The sequence below is a fragment of the Emydura macquarii genome, unplaced genomic scaffold, assembly GCF_026122565.2.
Source record: "Emydura macquarii macquarii isolate MOO-44397 ecotype Brisbane River unplaced genomic scaffold, CSIRO-AGI_Emac_v2 contig_3080, whole genome shotgun sequence".
NCBI lineage: Eukaryota > Metazoa > Chordata > Testudines > Chelidae > Emydura > Emydura macquarii.
Window position 1 is genome coordinate 3143771 of NW_027133217.1, and position 23554 is coordinate 3167324.

The window sequence follows — 23554 nt, forward strand, 5'->3', positions numbered from 1 at the left end:
GGCTGGTACGCTCCTCTGGGCAGGGCCTGTGTCATTTAGTTCCGATGAGGGCCGTGCGCTCCCATGGCACTAACACAGGAAATGGTAACAACGCATCATTCAGTGTAAGGAAGGGCTTGAGGTGGGGTTTTTTTGGGGTCTTTTTTTATTTCATTTCTGGAAAAAGGGTAGAACTGGGGAGTTTGAGGCCAGTGTCACAACGCGGAGAAACGTTTGAGGGTGAAGAAGTGCTCACAGTGATTGGTTAAAGCTTCCCCTCAGATCTAGATTATGGCAGGCCCTCTGCGTGGGTGAATCAGGTGTAGGAAGGGGGCAGGGACACACCCACACACCCATCCCTGCGTGCCCTTTGCCACAGTAATGTTCCTTACACTCTAAAGGGCATGGGGACATTCTCATGCCACCTGGTGCATTACCCATCCCAAAGGAAACGGAGAGAAAGCTGCATCAGGCTGCAGTCCATACACTGGCTAGTGAAGCTAGCAGGCCGGCCATGACGGTGCACGGGGTATACAGTGACCCATGTGCACCAAGAAGCTCTGGCAGGCACAATCCCGGCTGGTACTCCTGCTGGGGCAGGGTGACTTCACGCTGACCCCTCCTTAGGGCTATGCGTTAAAGGCACAACCTGCAGTAACGTCCGTGGGCGTGTTAGAATTGCAACAGCTCCGTGTGCGTATTCCCTGCCCGCAGTTTCATTGCCGTGCAGCGAGCGTTGTAATAAAGGAAAGGAAGGGCTGGAAGCCCCTATCGCCACCCTGGACAAGGCTCTCAGAACACAGAGCAGGGGAGAATCCTGCATCAGGTGGGGCTGATCTAACCCGTCTTTTCCCTCTCTGATTTCTGTGGCTCGCTGCTGTGCTCTGTAGTAACAGGCTGTGCCATTCCTCCCAGTAACCGCAGCCTCCCTGGAATATCATAAATATAATAATCATCAGAGCAAGCTTTTCAGGATTATGCTGGGGAGATTGACAGCCTTGGCTCTCCGCAGCTCCGTAAAATTGCTGCTGAATAAAAAATCTGCTTATCTTTATTACTGTTTCCTTATTCCCCATGGGGCGGGAGTTCTCGGAAAGCGCTTTGAAGGCTGCTGTAACAGCCCCATCGACAGAAACAGATGATTTCCAAGGATTAAAGCGTTTGCCAGCATCGCTTCTGTATGTTACTCTCACGCGGCCTTTGATATCATCCCGCAAGCAGCCCTGCATTCAGGAAATGAAGAGGCTTCCAAACATAGAACCAGAGAAGCCACGGGAGTTTAATCCAAGGGGACCAGCTGTTACCGGCCGGTTATCCCAGGCAGCTGTCATTTCACCCCTCTAACAATGGGTTCCGGGACACTGAGGTCTAAGATGAAACCTCTGTGACGCAGTGCAAGGGGCTGCAGAGAATCACAAAGGCCTCAGCTCCGTTCTCTATTTCCAAAGCCTCCCCTACGCAGTTTCACGGGCTGGGCGTTGGGATGGATGGAACTCCTGACGCAACATTCCCAGGGATAGCGCACGCAACATCCTTCCAGGTGATTCATCCCGCCTTGGAAGGATGGTCAGCTGCCGTCTAGTTGTACTCCGAGACCGTGCAGCCAGTAGCCCAGAGGAAGAATATTGCAGGAGTTAAGGTTTTACTGTGGGAGATAGTAGACGGGGGCTTCATTCCCTAGTCGACCACCAACTTCCAGTGTGACCTTGGACAACTCACTTAGCCTTTCTGGGCCTCAGTTCCCCATTTGTACAATGGGAATAATAGCCTGGCCCTGTCCTTCCGGCGTGTTGTGACTGTGCATGAAAGATTGTGAGGCCAGCAGATGTAATGGTAACTGGGGATGTCTAAGCCTAGGAATGAAGTTGCCCAATGCTTTCTGTGATAAAGACCTTTTTTCAGTTGCTTTGGGCTGCGATTTTCTACACGGAGTGTCTGCCGCAGGCTGAATTATTTTTGGAACGTTTCAGCTAAACTGGCTCAGCCGTTTCTGAGAATAAGGGGCAAATTGGGGGGAAATACTTTGTTTTGCCCAGATTAAAACATTCTGACGATCTTTTCTTTGAGATGCTCTAGAGCCGCCATGCTTTGGAGCTGGGAAATTTGGCAGTGGGGGGAGGTGGCCTGTGCGTCAAAGAGGTGCTTTTTGCTGCCCCTGTGGACATCCAGACACGTTTGGCCAAATTATAGTCTGGAAGCTAAAATCTCCGAAGTTTCTATCTGCCGCGGGCATCCTCCAGCGCTTGGGGTGCCTGCGTGTGACCTGATGGTGCCTGTGCCATGCCCGCCGAGCATGCTCCATACCAGGGCTGCTGCCAGCTGACGGGGGCGCTGCTGGGGTTCCAGGCACTGAATCTGGGATGAGGGAGCCTCTGCTCTCAGTGCCCCTCCTGCTGGGCCCAGGCTCCAAATGCAAAGGTTGGGAAATGGAGAGGGGGAGGGGAAGCTGTTGCAGGAGCCAGGGCTTGCAGGAGCGGGGGGGTTGAGGTAGAAGGGGGAGCAGGAACCATGGCAGGGATAGAAGGGGAACGGGGCAGGAGCTAGGGATGGGCGAGATTGGATAGGAACAGAACAGGGGAGCAGCCGCTTGGATGGGAGGCAGTGGATGGACACAGATGGAGAGGGAGACAGGAACCAGGGGATGGGACATTTGATAGGTGCAGAGAGGAAAAGGGGCAGGAGCTGCGGGGTAGAATAGTCACGGCGGGGGGGAGGGGGGTGTGGATAGGAGCAAAATGGAGAGGGAGGGGGCAAGAGACACAGGGGATGGATATGAACAGCGGGGGATGGATAGGAGCCGGGATGGGAGGTAGTTAGGAGGAGAGGGGTACAGTGCCAGGAGCGGGGGTGGGGTCAATAGGAGCAATGGGAAATGAGGACAAGCTGGGGGCACAAAAGCAGAAAGATCTATAGCCACTAGGGCGCACTCCCCGCCAGAACCTGGAGCTGAACCCAAAGTTCCTGACTGCCATCATTTCTCTGCTGTCAGCAAAATGGTTGTGAAGCCCGCTGGGAAAGCGCCCATCATCACAGCGGCTGGGCCACCTAGCGCGTAGCTAAGTCCCGGGACCACTTATTCCATTAGCCCGAGCGGCAGAGCCTGCTGCTCTCAAGATCCCAACCCCTGGCGGGGTCGATATGGTTCTGCAGGACGGGGCTTGGTCAGTTTGCTTGTTAAAAGCCTTAGAAAAATCACAGGCACTAAACTAAGGTTAAGATTGCCAAGTCCAGTACTGACAAGCTCGCTAATGCCAAATTAAAGCTGCCCTTAATTCAACCCCACCCCCTTGTGTGCATATGTAATGAGCCAATCTTTAATTACATGATCACTTACTAGTTTTTCCACAGGCCCCCACCCAGGACATTCCAGCCAGTTGAATACCACCCGGGATAACTGCTCTTGGCTCAGGCTCCCTAGAGGTCCCAGCTTTCTGCTACCTGGTCTCCCTCTGTCCATCTCCAATTAGCTCAGTCCATCAGCCCTTGAAGTCCAGGGCTTGCAGACTTCCTCTGTCTCCCTGGCAGCTTGGGGTGAGGCAGTTATCCCTCTGCTTTCCCAGGCCTTTTTGCCACCTCATCTCTCACTCTCTGGTCTCCTTCCTTCACAGCTGGGCTTGTTTCCCTTGTTGGTCCCCACGGTAGGTGCCTGTCTCCATGGTGGGCAGCTCTGGCAGTTGTGCTGGGGTGTAGACAGCCTGGTTGCCTGTTGTAAGGATCTGTGGACTGGCACCGGCAGAGCAGAGCCTAGGACGGCCGATGTTCCCGCCCGGAGAGCTCCATCCAGGCAGCATGGTGGAGACGAGGCACTGCAGGATATACAGCCCAAAGGGCCCAGAGTGACTCAGTGCCGCCCCCCCGAGTGGCAAAACACACTATTGACCTGGCAGGTGCCCCAGGAAGTTGTCTAGGCATCCACACAGACTCCTGGCCTGCTGCCACTCCAGACCTCATCTCATCTTTTCATCTCCGGTCTCTGCCCCCACTAGCCTGACTCTTGCCTCCAGACTGCAGCCTGATCCTATCTCTAATCTCTGACCCCGGCCTGACTCTGACTCTTGCTTATTGAACCCAGCTCTAGTAATTCCTCTGACCCTTGCTCACTGACTACCATCCTTGATGTGTGGACGGCAGCCCAGCTGTGACCGCTAGGCCAGACCTCCTACGCCCTAGTCCATTACACCTGTGAGCGGGGAAGACTCTTCTCTCCCTTCTGCCTATGCTCAGTGTGGGGTTTGTAAACCTCTTTGTACATCCTTCTCCGCAAGGGCTGGTCCTGCTTTGAGCAGGTGTTGGACTAGATGACCTCCTGAGGTCCCTTCCAACCCTCATCTTCTATGATTCTATGGCCGAGGCCTGGTCTTGGCTGGCAAAGGCAACTTCTCTTGATAGAAAATCAGCATTGTGAGGCAACCTTCCTGCCCTCTGTTGTATTGGGAAGGCATATGGTCGCAAGGAAAGGTACCATCTCGTGAGCCTCAGGTTTGTCTCTTTCATTACATTCAGCCAGTGCAACGGGGCATGTCTGATAATTAATGAGAATTCGTTCCTCAGGAGGTAATACCACAGGCTCTCTCTCACCCCCGTGGCGTCCAAGCATTCCTTCTCCATCCCCGAGTGTACCCTCTCGTGAGGAAAGAATTTCCAGCTGAAGTACAGCATCGGGTGTTCTTCTCCAGCTATGTCTTGGGAAAGGACTGCCCCAGGCCCTCCTCTGTTTGCGATATCAATTCCTTCTCAGCGTTCAGACTATACAACGCTGGATGTCTGCGGAGTATGTCTTTGAGCTCTTGAAAGGCCCTTTCGCAGCTGAGCATCCAGAAGACCTGATGGGGGCAATGTCCTTAGTTAATGGGGTTGGTTAGTGGGGAAATGAACCGGCGGTACGTTGGCTAGGCCTAGGAAGGCCCAAACTTGCCTTTTGGTGGTGGGAGTTTTGTATGCCTGCCTGGCATGAACCTTAGCCATCAAGGAGCAGACTCGCTCTTTACCGACCATATATCCCAGGTAACGGGCTTCCTGTTTTCTGACTGTGCACTTGGCAGGGTTAGCTGTTAACTCAGCTTCCCTCCGTGATAGAGAAGAGTTGCTGCTTTGTCCAGATGGGAATCCCAATCCTTGCTGTAAATGACTACTCCATCCAGGTCTGCCACTGCACATTGGTTATGATGTTGCAGTAATTGCTCCATCGAACGTGGAGAAGTAACTGCCATCCCACGTAACCCGATGGGTATAGTCTTACAGTCAAATCGTCTGAGCAGTGTCGAAAAAACCATCTTCTCCGGAGAGTAAGGCATGAAAAGGATCTGCCAGTACCCCTCTATCAAATCCAAAATACTGGGCTTCTCCCGACCCGTCTAAGAATTCATCCACTGATGGCCTGGGGTAAGCATCAAATTTTGAAACTGTGTTCACCTTTCCAAAGTCTATACAGAAATGCGGTGAGTTGTCTGTCTTTGGAATCAGCACAGTAGGAATCCTCCAGCCACTTTGGGATTCCTCTGTTCTCCTAAATTCTAATATGTCCCTGAGCTATTTCTCGATGCCCCCCCTCAATTTGTTGGGGATTGGTTGGAGCCCTTCCCATATTACTTTACTGGGTTCCGTATTAATGTGAGGGTGAGCCGTGGATGCCTTCCCAGGGTGGGCTGAGAATACTTCTGTAAAAGTAGCCGCCGGTTGGAGTGCCTGTTCCTTTTATTTCTGGTTTAGGTTCTCTGTGGGGGTATTGAGCGTTCTTTCAGGCAGTCGTTAATTTGGGATTCCATTTCCAGTTCCTCAGGATATGGCATGATGAAGAGGGTTTCTCTGGCTTTCCAAGGCTTCATGAAATGTCCGTGGTAAATATGTGGTTCCTTCCCCACCCCCAGTTCTCTGATTAAATAGTCCACAATTCCTACCTCCAATCATCAGAGCTCGGAAGACGCAATAGAACTCTGTCACTTGGCTGGAAGGTGCATAGTCACACCCATTTATTATAAAATCACTGTCGTTGTTCCTGTGCTGCTTTGAGGTTTTCTTTAGCGTAGGCCCCTGGAGTCTCTAGATTCTCACGTAACTTTAGAACATATTGTACAAAGTTTTCAGCTCTTGGAGTCCGGCTTTCCCATGTCTCCTGCACCAAGTCAAGCATGCCTCTTGGCTGCTGCCCATGTAACAGGTTGAATGGTGAAAACTCTGTTAAAGTTTGTGGTACTTCCCTAATGAGGAACAGTAGATCCAAGAGTAGCTGGTCCCAGTGTCTAGGGTCCTGGGTAATGAATTTATTGAGCATTCCCTTTAATATCGGATTAAATCTTTCCATTAGGCCATATGTCTGTGGATGGTACATGGGTGTGGGTAATGCTTTGATTTTCAGTAGGCCACAGACCTCTCTTATCAGCCGGGACATGAAATTTGTTCCCTGGTCTGTCAGGATCTCTTTGGGAATCCCCACCTGCACGAAGACCTTTAATAGCTCATTAGCAATAGTCTTGGCATTCGTTGACCAGAGTGGTATGGCTTCCGGGTATTGTTTGGCATAGTCAATGATAACAAGGATAGCTGGCGTCTGGAGGCACTGTTCTCTAGGGCAGCGGTTCCCAAACATTTTCCCTGCGTGACCCCATTTTCAGATGTGCTGTTTCCCACTACGCCAGACAGCATGGAAGTTGCCATTTAAAAATGGTGTCCTCCCTGCCGTGTGACCTCACATGCACTGCACACGCAAGATCACGCTGCAAGGAGGCTGCCATTTTACTGTACCAAACGCCATCCTCTGGACTGCATGAGCTCACACACATACGGTGCGTAGGAGGTCATGTGGCATGGAGGGCGCCGCTTTGTAGCGCAAAATAGCATGTGCCCTTGTGCATGCAGCGCGTGTGAGGTCACGCTGTGCAGGGGCGACTGTTTTGTAAAATGGCGTCCTCTGCACGCTGGGGATGGCCGTGACCCCATCTGCTGATGGAGCGACCTCGCTTGTGGTCACGACCCACCGTTTGGGAACCCCTGCTCTAGGAGGTCAGAGAGTCAATTCCTATTCTCTCAAAGAGGGTGTCGTCTATCGGTGGTACTTGTCTGAAGATCCAGTTCAAAGTCTCATCGTTTCTTTGCTCCACCCGGAAATTCAAGAAGCCTTTTAGCCTCTGTGGGTCCAGCTGCAGAGGGGGTGTCTCGTTTGAGTCTGTCAAACTCCTCCTCAGCATCTTCTGCATTGCTCAGATTGACTACGGAGTCCATGGTTCCCATGATGCTTAGGGAGGGAATTGCCTCGCTCACCTATCTCCCCTCTTTCCTTTCTATCCATTTCTTTCTCTGGAGACTTAAAAAGTTCCTAGTGTTTCTTCCAGAGTGTCTTCCCCAGACTCCGGCTCGAAGGGAAGCTTCTGTAAGAGTCCTGGGAAATATGCCCCATCTCGGCCTAATATCATTGGAGAGGGCGATCTGGAGACACGCATGCTTTCATCCGGCCTTCGGCCTTGGCTCCTGTTAACTGTCTATTTCACTGGCAGGCTGGGATACCGTAGAATATCCCCATGGGCGCATTTAATGGGGGTTTCCCCTTTGCCAGCTTCCCTCCTGTTCCCACTCTTTGCTCCTCGGCAACTATCTGGTCACACCCCTGGGACTAGATGTGCTGAGCAGCTGAGGTCAGGGAGAGCTGTGCTTTGAACACACAAAGGGCCATTGAACGCCAAGTACTCTGAAAAATCATGCCCCAGGTGTCTCAAGTTGGGGACCTTTTGGCTCTAATCTCTGTGTGCCTTAGCTGCATCTGTCAAATGGGGATAACACCTTCCCCCCCGCCCAGCTTATAAAAGAGAAATGCATCCATGTTCATGAAGCATTCGGCCACTGTAGCGCTGAGCGCCATAGCAACAGCCATGGGGAAATGAACAGCTGTGTATTCAGGGCCGAGATTGGATGGCGCACAGTAAATAAGGCCTGGGGCCACATGCTGAATGAACAGAAATATTGAATAGCTACCCATACAGGCTGCCCGTCCATTCTGTGAACTGAACGAGGCAAGGGTCCTGCGGAGAAAGAGTACAAGGTCTAGTAATACGTAATGGCATCTGGTCGTGTCACTAAAGACTGTATCATAAGACATATGCACAAGAGAGCCGGAATTAAGTTGCTCAGGCAACCTTAATTCTGGCATTTGAGACGTCTGAGTGCTTGACTTTGTTCAGGTTGCAATGTTCTTCTCTGTGTGTGTAATAGAAATACAGGCTTGCTGTTGATGCTCCTGCTTCAGCGCAGAACCCATCCTCTAGGAACCTGAGCCAAAAGCCCTCTGACTTGAATGGACTTTAGATCGGACCCTGACTGATGGAGGCTAGGAACAAATTTCCCCTGTGGACTGGTTAGTCCATAATCATCCACTCTGGGGGACTTCTTGCTGTTATGCAGCTGGTGCTGTCAGAGATAGCATACAGGACTAGATGGACCATTCGTCTGATCCAGCCTGGATCATGGAATTCATACAGTCCAATGGCTGTTACAGAGACTCCTTGGGGTATTTAGATGCCTCTTTATTTCCCCCACTTTTTAAAATGACCTTTCTTTTCAGACTCTTTTAACGAGATGCTGACAAATAGACTCACCATTTATGTTTTGTATTAGTAAAGATATAGTTTCGCAAACCTTCATAGGACAGTCAACTCAAGTTTAACGTCCTTGAGCCAGTGAAATTACCCCAAAGATGTGTTTGGCCCAAGATTAAAATAAATGCTTTCCTGAAATGTTTTCAAAGTGTTAAATTCATTTATCTAATTATTATTTGTTGTTTGTATTAGTGCACCACCTAGCAACCCCAGTTGGACCAGGACCTCACTGTGCTAGGAGCTGTACAAAACACACACCAAAGAGTTTAGGAACTGCTGCTGATGCCCTTATGCTGAATAGTGTTTAATCCCATGAGTCAGCCTAAAGCCTGGTTTCCATTGGGAAATATCACTAGTTCAACCGTCCAGTCAGCAGAACTAGCATTAAGACTAGTTGGAGCCCTAACTCAGACAAGTTTCCCGCAGCTGACCTTGTTTTCACCACTGTATTAATTAAGCCTGCATTCAGTGGGTTTAGTTAGCATGGTGATAAAAACACCAGAGCTTCTGAAATTTTTGTCTACACTGGGCTCTCATCATAGGCGGCGCATACCTCTTGCATTTGGGAGGCTGGCTCCACCCTGAGGCCCTGCCTCTGCTCCACCTCCACCCAGGCCCTGCTCTTGTTCTGCCCCTCCCCCCGAGATCCTCCCACCCCTGTTCACGCTGGTCCGCCCACAATCCTACCACTGGTGCAAGTGAACCAGTGATAACACCCGTGACAAATTAAAATTCCCTAGTGTACACACATCCTTACCCTGAGAGCTCTTTGGGGATGGCAACCAAGTCGTTCTTGGATTTTTCTGATGCACCCATCCCACCTTTGGCTATTATGAAATTATTACTTATTTTTATTATTAAAACAAGGCACTGTGCCAACAACATTGCAGGTCCTCTGCCGTGTAGAGACCACTGTCTCTGAAAGGGGTCAATGGCTGCTGGGGTGGGCGGAGACGTCTTGTGTTTTAAGCACCCTCAAAATGTGTAGTCTGGGAGATTCTGGGGGGCTCTGGTATTGCCTGGAGGGGAAGTGTTGAGAAGTAGGTCAGACGGGAGAGGAAAGTTCAGCTCTGACAAACTCTGACACGGTCAGGCCTGGGCGGCTTTTTACAGCATCAGGGCCTATAAAAGAGTTTGCCAAGACTGTAGAAAAGCGCGTTTTGTTTCTGTGGGCAAGCGACGCCCTGAACACGACCCACCGCAACCGTATTCATCTGAACAGAGCTGGGGAGGCGTGGAAGCGAAATGGACACTTCAATGCAACAATGCACATCAAAGCTCGTAGCCCAAGTTTGGATAATGAGGGAGGGGAAGATGGGAGGGTTTCAGAGATGTACGTTTCTGATGTATTAATGTTCGAGTCCTGAGGTCCTTACTCCGTTTTCATTCAGGGAACCTTCCATTGCAGTCAAATTAGCCTCAGAGCATCCCAGAAAGTTCACAGATTTAAAGGCTAGAAGGGACTGTCTAGTCCGAGGGCTTGTCTACACTTAAAATGCGATAGCAGCACAGCTGTGCTGCTGTAGGGCTTCAGTGTAGACACTGCGTACGACAACAGGAGGGACTCTACCGTGTGGGTAGGTAATCCACCTCCCTGAGGGGCGGGACCTTGGGTGACAGAAGAATTCATCTGTGGACCTCGCTCTGTCTACACAGGGTCTGAAGTCAGCTTACTATGCCCTCAGGGGTGTGGATTTTTGACACCCTGAGAGACACAGTTCTGCCGACCTAATTTTCTAGTGTAAACCAGGCCTGAGTTAATTGGCGTTACCGGTATCACTGAGAACCAGAGAGGCTAAACGACTTCTCAGCAATCACCCAGCCCGTTAGTGGCAGAGCCAGGAGCAGGGCTGGTTCTAGGCTTGGGTAAGCCGGGCAGTCGCCCTGGATGCTAGCTCCTGGGGGGTGACAAACAGCTCTACCGCTTGTCTTTTTTTGTTCCCCTCTGAGTGGCCAGCTGCATTTTGTTTTTCTCTGCTGCTGGGTGGCGGAGGGTGCTGGGTTGAGAATACCCTTGTGTTGTGTTCCCTAGTCCTTATGGGTAAAATCCTGTGTGGGAATTATTGTGTTAAGTAAATGAAATGTTTAAGCTGATCACCATTTTGAAATGGTGAAAGAACAACCAGGGCTCCATCTTGGAGGTCTTCTTCCCCAGTGTTTCCCGCCCTTGCTGGGAAAAAGGCGGGCAAGGTAAGGTGAAAAGGAGTGTGATCCGCCTGGCAGCAGGATGCTATAAATGGTAGCGAGCCAGTCAGCTTGGGGCTGTCCGCCCGAGAGGCAGCAAGGTGTCGTCATGCGCGGAGAGAAGAAGAGACGCCTCTAGGAAGAACATCATGGATAGCCCCACACAAGGAGATCAGCATCCCTACCTGCAGCGGTCCCTGAGTCCATCAGCAGCTCCTGGCTCATCATCCTGGGAGTCGTGAACAACGCCCCAGGAGGGTGACAAAAGACCTTGAGTAGTTCTTATTAACGTTGGGCCTGGGTCGTTTAGGTAAGTTGGGAAAGAATCTGGAGTTAAGCTGCACCTTGTTCAATCCCCGAGTGACGCTCGTTTGTTATTTGCCCCACAAATAAATTGTTCCTTGTTTTGCTTTAGTCTGAGTTTTGCCATTTACCCAGCTGACTGCTCCGACGATGGCTGCGGAAGGGGGACCTAGACACTAGCTGTTTAATTGTTGGTGGGAGTGTTCAGTGTCTCCCATAGAATCCCGTTTATTTTCTCCAACCGGGGAGGTAGGGGTGCCAAAAACATTTTACCTTGGCTGGCAAAATAGCTATGCTATTCCTGGCCAGGAGGGAAGCCCTGGAGTCCTGACACTCTGTTCCCGGCTCCAACCATGAGCCACCATTGCCCCCAACGACCTGCTATCCCTACCAGGAACCACAGCACGTTCAAAATGTAAGAAGGCCCCTCAGGGCCAGATTGTCAGCCTGCCTCTTTAAGGAGAAGGGCAGAAGAGGCTGTCGCATGTCCATTTCGCATGTCTGTAATGGATGTCTGGCAGATTTTGCAGGTGCAGTTGAGTGTGTGGGAGATATGCTGACCTAGCTCGTATATATATATATATATATATATAGGGTTTAGCTAGCTATGCAGTCGTGGGCTAGTACAGCTGTGCTTCTGTTCTGCTTTATGTTTGGCTTGTTTGTGAGTTTCCCTTTATTTTCTCTAGTAATCTTTCCTTTTTTTTGGTTTTTAAAGGCAACACCACTGGAGAGTGGGCCTTCGGGAGAAACAACAGGAACTCAGAGGAGGCTACTCAGGAGAGAGGTAGGTCAGAGCACTACATCCTGGAAGGAAGCTGTTGGGCTGAGTGCGGGAATCAGTGGGTGAAATTCCGCACCTTTTGCTATACAGGAGGTTAGAGGGACTGGATGATCTGAATGGTTGCTTTTGGTTTTTATGTCTGTGCACCAGGCTGCATGGGACGAAACAAAAAGGCCGGAGTGGGTGTGGGGTGAATCTAGAAACTTAAAAGCTCATAAGGTTTGGTGGCACCGAATAATTGAAAGGCTTAATGACAGCCGTTTGTAATCGTGGGCCAACTTCTGCTCTCCGGGACACCACTGCATACCTGGCGTCATTCCACTGGTGTGAATCAGCCAATTCTGGATTTACCCCAGTGAAAAGGAGAGCAGGGTATGGCCCGCTGTGTTGATGTCACGTCCTATCATATTTTTCAGTCTTGCACTCTAGAACTTATGTGGCAGCAGCTGTGCAGGTTGCAAACGGAGTTTGACTGGGAGTTCCCCAGGGATGGTGCTTAATGGATGGGTTTGCTCATCCTGTCGGTATCTGTCAGTCAGCGTTATGTCTGTCCGCGCTGCGTGCAGCTGAGAAAGAATGGACGGGATATTTCAGCATACGCTTTGGGAGGAATACTCGAATTAACTTGGAGAGGTTATTTATAGCGCGGTGTGTCACTTATTGGAGCTAGATAAGGCCCAGTCCTATAAGATGCAGCCTCGATTCCTATTGACTTCGTTAGCAGATGAGGGTGTAACAAAACCTCTCATCAACAGGGTTTGAACCCAGAAACTTATGCATCAAAACACAGCTCTCCATCATTGGAGGCAAAACAGAGCTCTATTAGCTGACAGCAACCTCAGGCTGTTATCCTTGATGTTGGGTCGCCCCCTAGAGGCGGCTGCAACACCCAGTTATGTTACCAGGGCGCTCAGCATTTCATACTGAGAAAACAGCGAGGCGGCTGCAGTACATGATGAAACATAATAAGGCTGTTGGAAAACAACATGGACTAAACTCACAAGTCCAGTTACGCTGTCATCATGATGCAGTGAAAGATTAATAGAGTGCTGGTTTATTCTTCAAAACTAAAGTGACACGGTGCAGATACAAAAGCCATTTTTGCCTGCGTTACTAATACCAATATGGGTTGATAAAAGGGAAAGGTTTGGTCCGCCATTTACTCTGTTTTGCTGTCTGTACTCCACTCCACTTGGGCAACGGGGATACACTAGATAGTTTCACTTTCTGGTTTTTCTGCCTCTGCACCAATGCTGTCATGTTGGAGTTTCCATCCCTGCCGGGAACCATTTACCAACCCCATGTTTTCACTGAATAATTTTTGAATTCATGAAAAGATTTCTATTTGTGTTAGGTTTTATAGAATGTTTTTGTGTTCCGATCCTGAATTTTAGACTTAACAGAAAATTAAAGAGGGCTGATTATTATTACATGATCTGCCAGCATTCATGGCTGTGTGTGTGTGAAGATTCCTTCCTAGGCTTTACTGGGGAGAAGTGGAGAAAATAAAAAACCAGACCTGGCATGTAGTTTTGTTGACTTGCTAATGTTTAGGTTTTGAATCATTTTAGAAACCAAACTGTGATGAGGAGGATGAAAAAGAGCTACAGTGCTGCTCTGTTGCTTTGCATTTACATTTCAAATACCACACAGTTGTCAGCTGCGTTCCCACGCTGTGAATGCGTCTCTTTCAGATTTCTGGACAGAAAAAGGAAACTCAGCCTAACATTTTCCCCCTTATTTAGTGTCCTGCTGAGTTGTGGGTTCTGTTTCTCCTTTTTGAACAGACAGCTGGGTGTCGGCCAACGACCAGGGTTGGTTGACTTATACATTTGGAAGTATTCCTTGCCAACATCCATTCTTTGTTGTACCAACGTGTGATGTCTGTGTGTGCTTTAATGTGTGTCTGTGTACGTATAGACAGACACAGGAGTGTGATGGGGGAGCAGGAGGAACCGGTAGCTTTAGTTGCTCAGCCACTTCCCATTCTAAAAAAATCTTTTGACCATTTTCATTTATCTATATATAGATCAATGGCTTGATTTTTCTGAGCCTTAGATACCTACGTCTCCCATTTGCTTCCGTGAGGCTTCGGGCACTCAGCACCTCTGCAAATCAGGCCAATATAAAATTTCACTCTGTGTAGCCCGAAAGCTGGTCTCTCTCACCAACAGAAGTTGGTCCAATAAAAGATATTATCTCACCCACATTGTCTCTCTAGACCAGAGGCTCCCAAACTGTGGGGAACGCCCCCCCCATCAGGGTGCAGAGGAATTTTCGGGGGGGGGGGGGGAGCTGCAGCCGGGCCTGGGACAGCCCCCATGAGGGATAGGGAAGGAGCACCACCCAACCCCGCTCTGCCCCGAGCTCTGCTCCGGGCCCAGCTGCAGTCCCCAGCCCAGCCCTGACTGCGGCCCTGCTCCTAGCCCCAGCTGCGGGGGGCAGAACGAGGGGGCGTGGGCAGCGGTAAGGGGGTGTAGGGTAAAATGTTGGGGGACCACTGCTCTAGACTGGCCACAGAAATTGTGTTTTGTATGAAGGCACACAGTCTCTGTAGGCTGCAGCGGCTAGAGGGTGTCATGATCATGTGTCTTAGACGGCCTAAGCCGGCCTGACGTTACATCCAATAGGAGGCAGTGTTGCACATGGACATTGTGGGAGGACAGACAGATGTAAAGGTAGCACATGGTGTGATGCACAGAAGGACAAACCATATATCATGTGTCCAGTCCACACTGGGGCCTACGTGGCAGCTGCAGAACATGTGAGCATATGCACAAAGGGGATCATTGCATGTCCAAATGGGGATTTGTAAGGGCAGTTAACTATCTGCACACAGGTGAGTGCCCTGCAGGTGCGACTTCTGTCTGTAGGTTGTCTAGGTTGTCACCTGGCCCCTAGAGTTATCTCAGCTCCTCACAAACAATGAATTTATTCTTGCAACACCCCTAGGAAGTAGAGAAGAATTATCATCCCCATTTTGGAGACGGGAAACTGAGACGCAGAGAAATGAAGTCCAAAGTTGCACAGTGAGCCTGCAACAAAGCCAGGAATTTAACTAAGATCCTAGTCCAATGACTTCACCACAAGAAAACCCTTCTTCCCAGATATTTGGTAGGAACTGCTCAGCTGCCACATTTGAAAACTTGCCCCAGTGGTGTTGATTTTTTAGAAGCAGCGTCCTGTTTTGCATCTGCAATTTTGTTCCAACATCTAGTCACAGGTGCAACTGATGTCACCTTGATGTCTAGCCACCTGACTGTGCCCTCGACTCAGGTAACAGTATGTCTAAATGAAACCGACTGAGCCAGCAATTCTTTGTGGGAGTAAAACGACAGGTTCAAAGTGGGAAACTGGGCTGAGGGTCCCTTTTAAAACCTGGTGGAAGGAGGAAAACCACAAAGCTCATACCTGAGAGTGGAATCGATCGAAGGTCATGACCGGGCCGAAGAAAAAAAACGGGAGGTAGAAATTGTATTTCAGCAGGTCGAAGATGGAGTAAATCCCTTCCTTCCTCTCGGCGTTCTCCAGCGCAAAGCTCATGCAGCGCATAATAGTGAAGCCGCTTCCTCCGTAAAACAGAACATCTTGAAGATCAAAAGTTCTTGTTACAAATCCATTCTAAACCAAAAAGAAGAGTTGCTGCATCATACGGCTGAAAAGCGCCTCCTCCGTGTAACTGGCTGCCGTGGGCATCGCCTACCACTGAGTCTTACTTCATGTACGTTTTTCTATGAATGGTGCCGTACTTTCTGAGAGCACATCTGTGCAGAGTTCAAGACCAGATGGCACCATTATGATGATCTAGTCTGACCTCCTGCGTAACAAGAACCCTTGAACCTCCCACACTAATTTCTGCATCAAGCCCATCATCTCCATGGAGCTATCGCGTATCTTTTAAGAGACATCCAGTCTTGAGTTAAAGCCTTAAAGAACTGGAAACCCAACCACCTCGCTAGGTAAGTTATTCCAGTGGCTAATCACCCTCAATGTCAAAAAAACTGCCCCTTATTTCTAGCCTGAATTGTCTGGCTCTTATACCCAGAAGGATCACAAAAACTTTCGGCTGAAATTCACCGAAGTGCAGGAGTCTAGCATGAGGCCTTTGGTGCACATAAGAGCTCAATGTAGGGCTTAAGTGTTGCAGAGCTGTTGTGCTGGGCTTCTGAATAGGTGTGAATGGCACCCTGACAGAATATTACACACCGGGATGACTTCACCCAGCACTGGCCTGCAGCCACCTCTGGGGTGGAATGCGACTGCTAGCCGGTCTCTACAAATGGCTGGAATGGAAAATTGCAGCTGCAAAATTGCCAAGGGAGATTTAGGTTGACAGCAAGTAATTGCCAGAGGTGGGACTGGGCCAAGGAAACGAGGCGTAGCACCTTTACATCTGCGAAAAGTGCGACAGGCCATGGCTCGATATCCCGAAGTGCCGAGAACCCAGAGCTTCTCTTTTCTCTAATGGGAATTGGGGGTGCTCAGCATCTCTGCAGTTGAGCCCCTGTGGACCGTGGGTAGGCAGGGCTTTGGTTGTAAGCCTTATAATGCTGCGGTAAAGAAGGGAAGTGTTACCGGTCCTGAGTCGGAAACTAGCTAAGCAATATGCCTAGTAATGTAATAAAGGTATCCGGCTCTTACATACAGCTTTTCATCCACAGAGCCCAAAGCGCTTTCCCAATGAGTTCAGTACTCTTTTAAAACATGGAGAAACTGAGGCACAGGGAGGGGAAATGAGTTGCTCAAGGTCACCCAGCTAACTCGAGGCAGAGCCGGAGGCAGAGCCCTATACCCCAAGCCTGCACTGGGACTTTCGTCACTTCAGCGGGACTGCTCCTGAGCTTTGCTAATCTGGAAGCATTATAATCTCTGTTTTCAAAGTGGGGAAACTGAGTCACAGCCGGGCCAAGTGACATGCCAGGAATAGAACCCAGGAGTCCTGACCCCCGCTCTAACCGCTAGAGGATGTTGTCTCCATACCCCTGCCTCGCCCTCGAATGTTTCAGTCTGACACACGCTATCACATCATAGGCCCACACACATCAATGCTTGGGCCGGGCCAGGGCACGACCCCACCAGGTGCAAAACGGAGCTGCGAGCTGGCAAGAAACCGAGGCCCCCGGCTCCACGTACCTGCCACGTGCTGAAAGGTTCCAGCCTGAAAGAAGCCAGGCTGCAAAGTCCTGCCGCAAAGCACAGCCACTTCTGCTTAGCCAGCGCGACCGTGTAGAGCACGACACAGTGAGCGAGGACGATCATCAGATAGGCGCTTCCCATGGCGCCCAGCACGGCCAGCATCCCATAGAGCATGTAAACCACAGATCTGTGCTGTGAGAAAAGGGAAGGTGCTTCATGCCGTCCCTTGGCGAGTCTCACACCCAGAGCCCACCGGCAACAGAACCTTCTTCTCTGCACCACTGCCCACTGTACCCCAGGGGTGCCATGCAGATACAGGGGGAACAGGAGTTATTTACAGAGGGGTAGCTGTGTTAGTCTGTATGCAGCAAAAACAACGACAGTCCTGTTGCACCTTAAAGACTAGCAAATTTCTGCGGGCATAAGCGTTCGTGGGCTGCAGCCCACTTCGTCAGATGCACGAAATGGAAATCACAGATAGGAGGTATAGATACACATCCCGCAGACATGTGGTAGTCTTTAAGGTGCTACAGTTTTATTTACGCTAGACCAGATCAGTGCATGTGGGTTTTTTTTTTACATTCAGCCAAGATGGGGAAGTTTTCTGCCCCACTCCTTGTTCGCCTTAGTCCTCTTACAACAGCATCCCCCTGGGATCTCACGTTCAGCTGATTATCCGGCAGGCCTGCGACATCGTGCCTCGATGCAGCAGGTGCAATCTTAGCCCCGCTGAAGTCAGTGGTGACATGCGCGCTGACTTCAGTGGGGCCAGGATCTCAACCAATGAGTTTCTCTCTCTCAGGTACTTATCGGCCTCTCATCACCTGAGCACCTCACAGTCTTTAATGTGTTTACCCCCACAGTGAGTCAGGGAAGTGCTGTTATCCCCACTTCACAGATGGGGAACGGAGCCACAGAGAGAGGAAAGCTCAGATTTTAAAAGTATTTAGACACCTAACCTGCATTGCAATCAATGGGACTTTGGCATCTAAACACCTTTAAAAGTTGGGCCATAAGTGACTTGCCCAAGGACTCCAGCTGCCAGGCTACTGCGCTAACCACTAGACCATCTGTCCTCTCTGAGCTGCAAAAACTGAGCCTGGAGGACTCCGATTTGTGGATGTTTTTATGACCCTGTTTAGAAAACGAAAACAATCGTAATGAAATGGTTCCCTTTTCCCCACAAAGAGCTGTCGTAAATCATGAGCAACAATCTTGCTTTTATGCAGCTGTCCTGATTAAATAAATGACGGACCATCCCAAAAACCATCCCAAAAAGTGTGAGTGGGAAAAAGCAGCATTGGCTGTAAAGTCAAGAACTAAAGAGTCCTTCAGCATCTCTCTCCAGGCACAGCCACTCATGGTCTGATCACCCACAGCAATTCTTCTTCTTAGTTTTACTGTGGTAGTGCCTCAGTGACAGACAATCCCGGCCCCAAAGAACTTACAGCGGGACTCAACTGGAAGACCATTCATTGGTGATTCCCCCTCTCGCCTCAAATTCCCAATATACACAGATGGTTTTTGTTATATTACCCGGAAGTCCAAGTCTTTAGCTTCCATCACAGACCCGTGACTGTGGAATCTCAGTGGCCCAGCTGTGTTCTTTTTTTTTTAGGGCTGGGCTAAACTAGAAAATTAGGTCAGCATAACGACGTCACTCAGAGGTGTGAAAAATCCACGCCCCTCAGTGGCGTAATTTAGCCGCCCTAATTCCCTGCGTAGACAGCGCGAGGTCGACAGAAGAATTCTTCCGTCGAAGAACCCGTCCCATCAGCGTAGGAAGTGTCCACACTGCAGTGGTGCCGCTGTAGCGTTTCAAGTGCAGACAAGCCTTTAGCCCCACAAGGCAGGTCAGATCATGAGACATTTGCAGCTCTCTAAAAAAGCCCCCCCAGGTCCAAGGAACATGCCCCGTGAAGAGTGTTTATTGGGATTTCCAATGACCCCTCTCCTTGCTCAGCTGGTGAGGGTATCTGCCTTTGCCCCGCAATACCGTGCGTGCCCCTGCGTTTTAAATCCTTGCCCGGGCGCTGGCCCTTGCTCACCTGAGGAGCGACCATGGAGCAGATCTTGGCGAACAGGATGTGCCCTGAAAGGGCAAAGATGATGATGTTCCTGAAGGAGGTGAACCACATGGCCCATTCGAAGTCAGCTGCGTCCTGTCAGAACAGAGCCACGTCAGCACGAACAAGCCAGGGGAAGTCGCCCCCAGGCCCCCGGATCTCTGACTTCCTGCTTTGTAGCCCTCTTCCCACCCAAGCCGCCAGCTCCCCCAAACGTCCTTCTCTATCCGATAGCACGGGAACAGGGCCTGCTGCCTCTCGGGGCTGGGTGACTCCAACAGGAGCCGAGGGTGCTTGGCACCATGCAGGCGCAGGCCCGCATTTCATGTCATTTTCATGCGCTTTCTGCCATCCCGTGGATTTCAAAGCACGTGAGCTTCGCTCCAACAACCCCGTGCGAGCTCTGCTGGGATCGCTTGCGTCGACCGGTGCCCGTAAGCACCATGCACCCTGCCCATGCTACGTAAATAACACATTCCGTAGTGAGCGAACGTATCATGGATGACACGGTCATTTCGACATGCAGCAGAAAGGTTCACGGGGCCTCTGCAAAGAGAGGTGAGCAGCGGAAAAGTCAGGGCTCGTTTTTGTAGCCAGCAGCCTTGGTGGTGGTGGTGCTTTAAGCAACTAATGGCTTAGCAAGACTTGCTGTTGGGTTGCTTACCATTTTCCGGCCGAAGTAGTGCCAGCCCGGCTTTATGCCCTGCCGAAAGGCTTTTCTGTTCACATTATCTGCAAAAGAAGAGGTGTTACCCTGGGAGAAAGCACGGTGAGGCTGGAGCTGTCTTCTGCTCCCAACCCAGCTGAGCAAAGTACCGAAACACACGCTTCACTTGAAGCGCAGGCTCAGCTCCCAGTGGAGCCAATGCACTTGTGAAGCATGTGCAGAAGGGCGTTGCTGAATCAGGGCCTGTGTCGTGATGTCACTGCACGTCTTCCCTGTGATTGGTGGTAAGCAGGAGAGGGGTTTTCCCCAGCTAAGTTGTCTCCTTCCGGTAGGTGGGAGAAGAAAGAGCTGCAGATGGAAGATAAGGCAGCTGCGGTTTTCAAAGTCAACATTGGGGATATATTGCACACTCCTGTTGGGATGACTGGGAGTCGTGTGGCTACGTGTCTCCTTCACCTCTGCAAAGCCCATCCAGCACAACGAGCCCTCTTCTCCGTCACTCCAGCTCTTTCAAGTCAAGTCACCCCCTGCACGCTTGGGGCGTGATGCTTCGCGGGGCTTCTAGACAGGTTCTCTGTTACCTCTACAGCCAGCACAGACGGGCTGAGCACCTGCGGCTCCCAGGGGAGTTGGGAGCAGTGCCACTCTTCTGCAACCTGCGGGCCTGATCCAAAGCCTACTGAGGACACTAAAAAGAGCCTCGCTGATTTCAGCAGGCTTAGGGTCAGGCTCTTGGTCAGCTGATCGGTTTGCTTCCTCAGCCCTGCACGTTTCCCCAGGCCCGGGAGATTTCCTTGGTCCAGTCGTGTCAATCACAGCTATGTACAGTTATCTGTGTGAATGGAGGGATGCTGGAGGTGGCTGGCATGACCACCCTAAGCCCCCTCTTTCTTCTCCAAATGGATACCTCCCAGGCAGCAGCAGTCCACCCATCACCCACATCACCCCAACAACGTGCTTCAGACTCAACCCAGAAGGATCGTCCCTAAGCGGTTTGTTTGCACTGCTAAAGGAGCCAGAGGAAAGGGACAAAGACCAAAGAGCCTCCAACCAGGCATTTCTCCAACATGCTGACCCTGCCTGTTTGAGGAACAATCATGAGATGATACACTTCAGATAGGAAGAGCCGGGAGCTCTCGTAGGGTGAGGGGGACCTAGCTGTCATTGGCTGGTGTTGCCTAAAAAGATGTGCTGAGTTATTGATGACCAGCGCCCTTGAAGACAATGTATCTGCCTGTCTAGGGCGTTGGCATAGGGGGATTCTCCACCGCTTTGCAACGGAGGTCATCCTTCACACCTGTGCCCGGTGAGTGAGAAACAGTCCCACGCTGATCAGCAGCATTTCATACCTGCTTTGCTCAGGTGTAAGTGACTCACCAGATCATTCTCAGCAGGGAATGAAATCCAAGAGCTTTATACTTATATTCCTAAGAAAAAATATTGCAACTGAATTTGCAATTGAAATTGGCTCCTTTTGAACTCTGGATTGTAAGAATGCCCATTTGAAATACACCTACCACTTACACGCACACACACACACACACACATACACACACACACACACACACACATTCCTCTGGCTAGCTGTGAGTAGGAAAATTACCTCGCGATGCTTCAAAGATCCCATTTCCACTGTACACCACAGCGCAAGTCAAGATCAGAGCGTAGAAGCCCAGCTCGTAACTGGGTAACACTGCTTTAATACCCATGTCGGTGGGTTACCACCCCAGCAGCCCCGGGTCTCCAGATCTGGCAGAGAAAAAAAGAGAAAGAAGAAGTTTGGTGTCCATATCTACTGTCCATCCGTCCGTCTGTCCATGTCCCCTCCCCCCCCCCCACACACACACCCACAGCCACCCCGGGGTGTGTGATCTCATGACACATGAATGAGTCAAGGTCACTAACAGGGGCAGCTGCTAAAATAATCCAGTTCCTCAGACATTTCTCGCGTTTGATAAATGTGTGACCTGCTTTTGGGACCTGACTCTGCTCCCATGAAAGGCTGTGGGAGTTTCACCATTGGCTCGAAACTGGAGGATTGGGTCCATTTTGTCGTGTTTTGTCATCAGTGTTCTCCCAGGTGACGTGCTCCTTTACCTACCGCTCTGGGCTGGCATGTCCTTCTCCTACCAGAAGGAGAGTTTCCTCAGCCCTGTGATTCCAGCCTGCTTTTATTTTAGGAATACAGGTGTTGCTGACTCAACGCCACAATGGCCCATCTACTGCACTCCATCTGCAGCAGACCTCCTGACCACAGCAATCAGAGGGGCTATTCAGGCATGTGCCTGCTCTTTCTGCTGGTGCAGGGCTGCTGCTTCTGCTTGCAGGGCTCGGTTTACAGTCTGGTTTTAAGTATCCTGGGGGATGGTATTTCCACCACTTCCCTTGGGAGTGCAGGGAGCTGCGCAAAAGCAGCGCCTCGTTGCACGATCCGATCTCAGGACTCTAATGCCCCTCGCCGCTGCAATAGCCCCTGCCTGTCAATCAGGGCCAATGCCGCCCCTTCGCCTCCTGCTGGGAGATAGCACGGTCCGTGGCACCACAGCCTCCAGTGCCTTCGTATGGCGGAGCACTTGCTGGAAACACTCGGCTGTTGTCCCTTTTCCCCAAGGCGGGGCTACTCAGCTTTGGCCAGCTTCTTCATCTGGTTTTGGCCTGGCAGCGAGCCACAGCAGAACCCCACCATGCACACCTGGAGCTGTCCCAATCCTGCCAGGTCCCGTCATTACAAAGTGACAGCCCCTCTCTCACCCCTTCCCAGCTGCTTGGAGGGAGGAGCTCCCCCTCCTGCAGACTAGCTCCAGTCTTGCCTGTGGCGCTGGGAAGCAGAGGCTGGCAGGCTTCTCAGCCTCTACCTCATTTATTTGCACCTGGGCGGCACTTTTCATCCCTAGATTTCAGAGCTCTCTGGGCTAGAGGGCAGGCGTCCTCGTTCCCCGGGCACGGAGAGTGGTAAGGACCAGAACCCAGCTCCCCTGACTCCCAGCCGAGTGGATTATCTTCTCTGGCTGATGCTGCCTCCTTAGATGGGTTTTGGGTATTTCCGGGACACATGCCGTGGGCGTGGAACACCTGTCAATGGATGGGTGGTGTGGGAGTCTTGCTCCACGTGTAGCTCAAAGAACCAGATTGAGGATCCCTGCCTCCAGGGTTTGCACTGCTTGGCCTCGAGCCACTTCCTTTCATTTAAACCATCTCCCCTTCCCCCCCCCCCAGTCACCTGTATTGGTGCTTTGCCTTGGAGAGGAGTTAAATGAAGCTAAAGCTCACAAACCTGTGGCTGGGAAATCATCTAGGCACAGCCACTGTTTTCAAAGACGTCTGGGGCTGTGTGTGTCCAGGCCGCTGCCTGTGCCGATGCCCTTCCCGGAGAAGGCTAGCACTGGGACAGCACCAGAGGGGGACCGCAGTTCTCCAATCCCCACAGGGCCAGGAAGCCAGATCATGAAATGACGGCCGCTGAAATCTTGGCCAACGCTGGGGATTTTAACCTGGGATCTCCAGAGCCAGGGTCTTAGCTAGAACCGTCACCATTCTCTGGGCCTCAGGCGCAGATGGGGATCTGGGACACAGGCATGATGGCGGGGTCGTGCAAGAGAGCCCATAGCTAGGCAGCATTCTTGCATTAAACGCTGAGGTCAGTGAGCGCTGGGAGACAGGGGCGGCTCAGCAATTCTAAAAAGAGATGCTAAAATATGTCTTTTTGGTGCCTAACGTAGGAAATCAAGTGTGGAAATGCTGGCCCTTCCACTTAGCCTGGAGTTCCCCAGAAATACCGGGGGCAGTGTGTGGTGGATAAAACCCCTCTGAACAGGTCTGAATCTCTGCTGGAGTCTGTGGGCCAGGGACT

The 23554-nt window shown here is 51.0% G+C and overlaps 1 protein-coding gene across 2 annotated transcripts in view; it reads right to left on the reverse strand.

Moving 5' to 3' along the window:
- Nucleotides 1-21413, reverse strand: part of HHATL (hedgehog acyltransferase like) — a 34542-nt gene extending 13129 nt beyond the window's left edge. Inside the window, exons 1-5 of one of the 2 annotated variants that reach the window (XM_067530477.1) lie at nt 21308-21413; nt 19702-19769; nt 19020-19133; nt 16969-17163; nt 15247-15456 (exon numbers count right to left, since the gene is read on the reverse strand). In XM_067530477.1, coding sequence (XP_067386578.1) covers nt 15247-15456; nt 16969-17163; nt 19020-19133; nt 19702-19769; nt 21308-21413 — 693 coding nt within the window. The remainder of the gene's footprint in view (nt 1-15246; nt 15457-16968; nt 17164-19019; nt 19134-19701; nt 19770-21307) is intronic. The other variant, XM_067530478.1, reaches the window with a different exon arrangement.
- Between the last annotated feature and the right edge of the window lie 2141 nt (nt 21414-23554).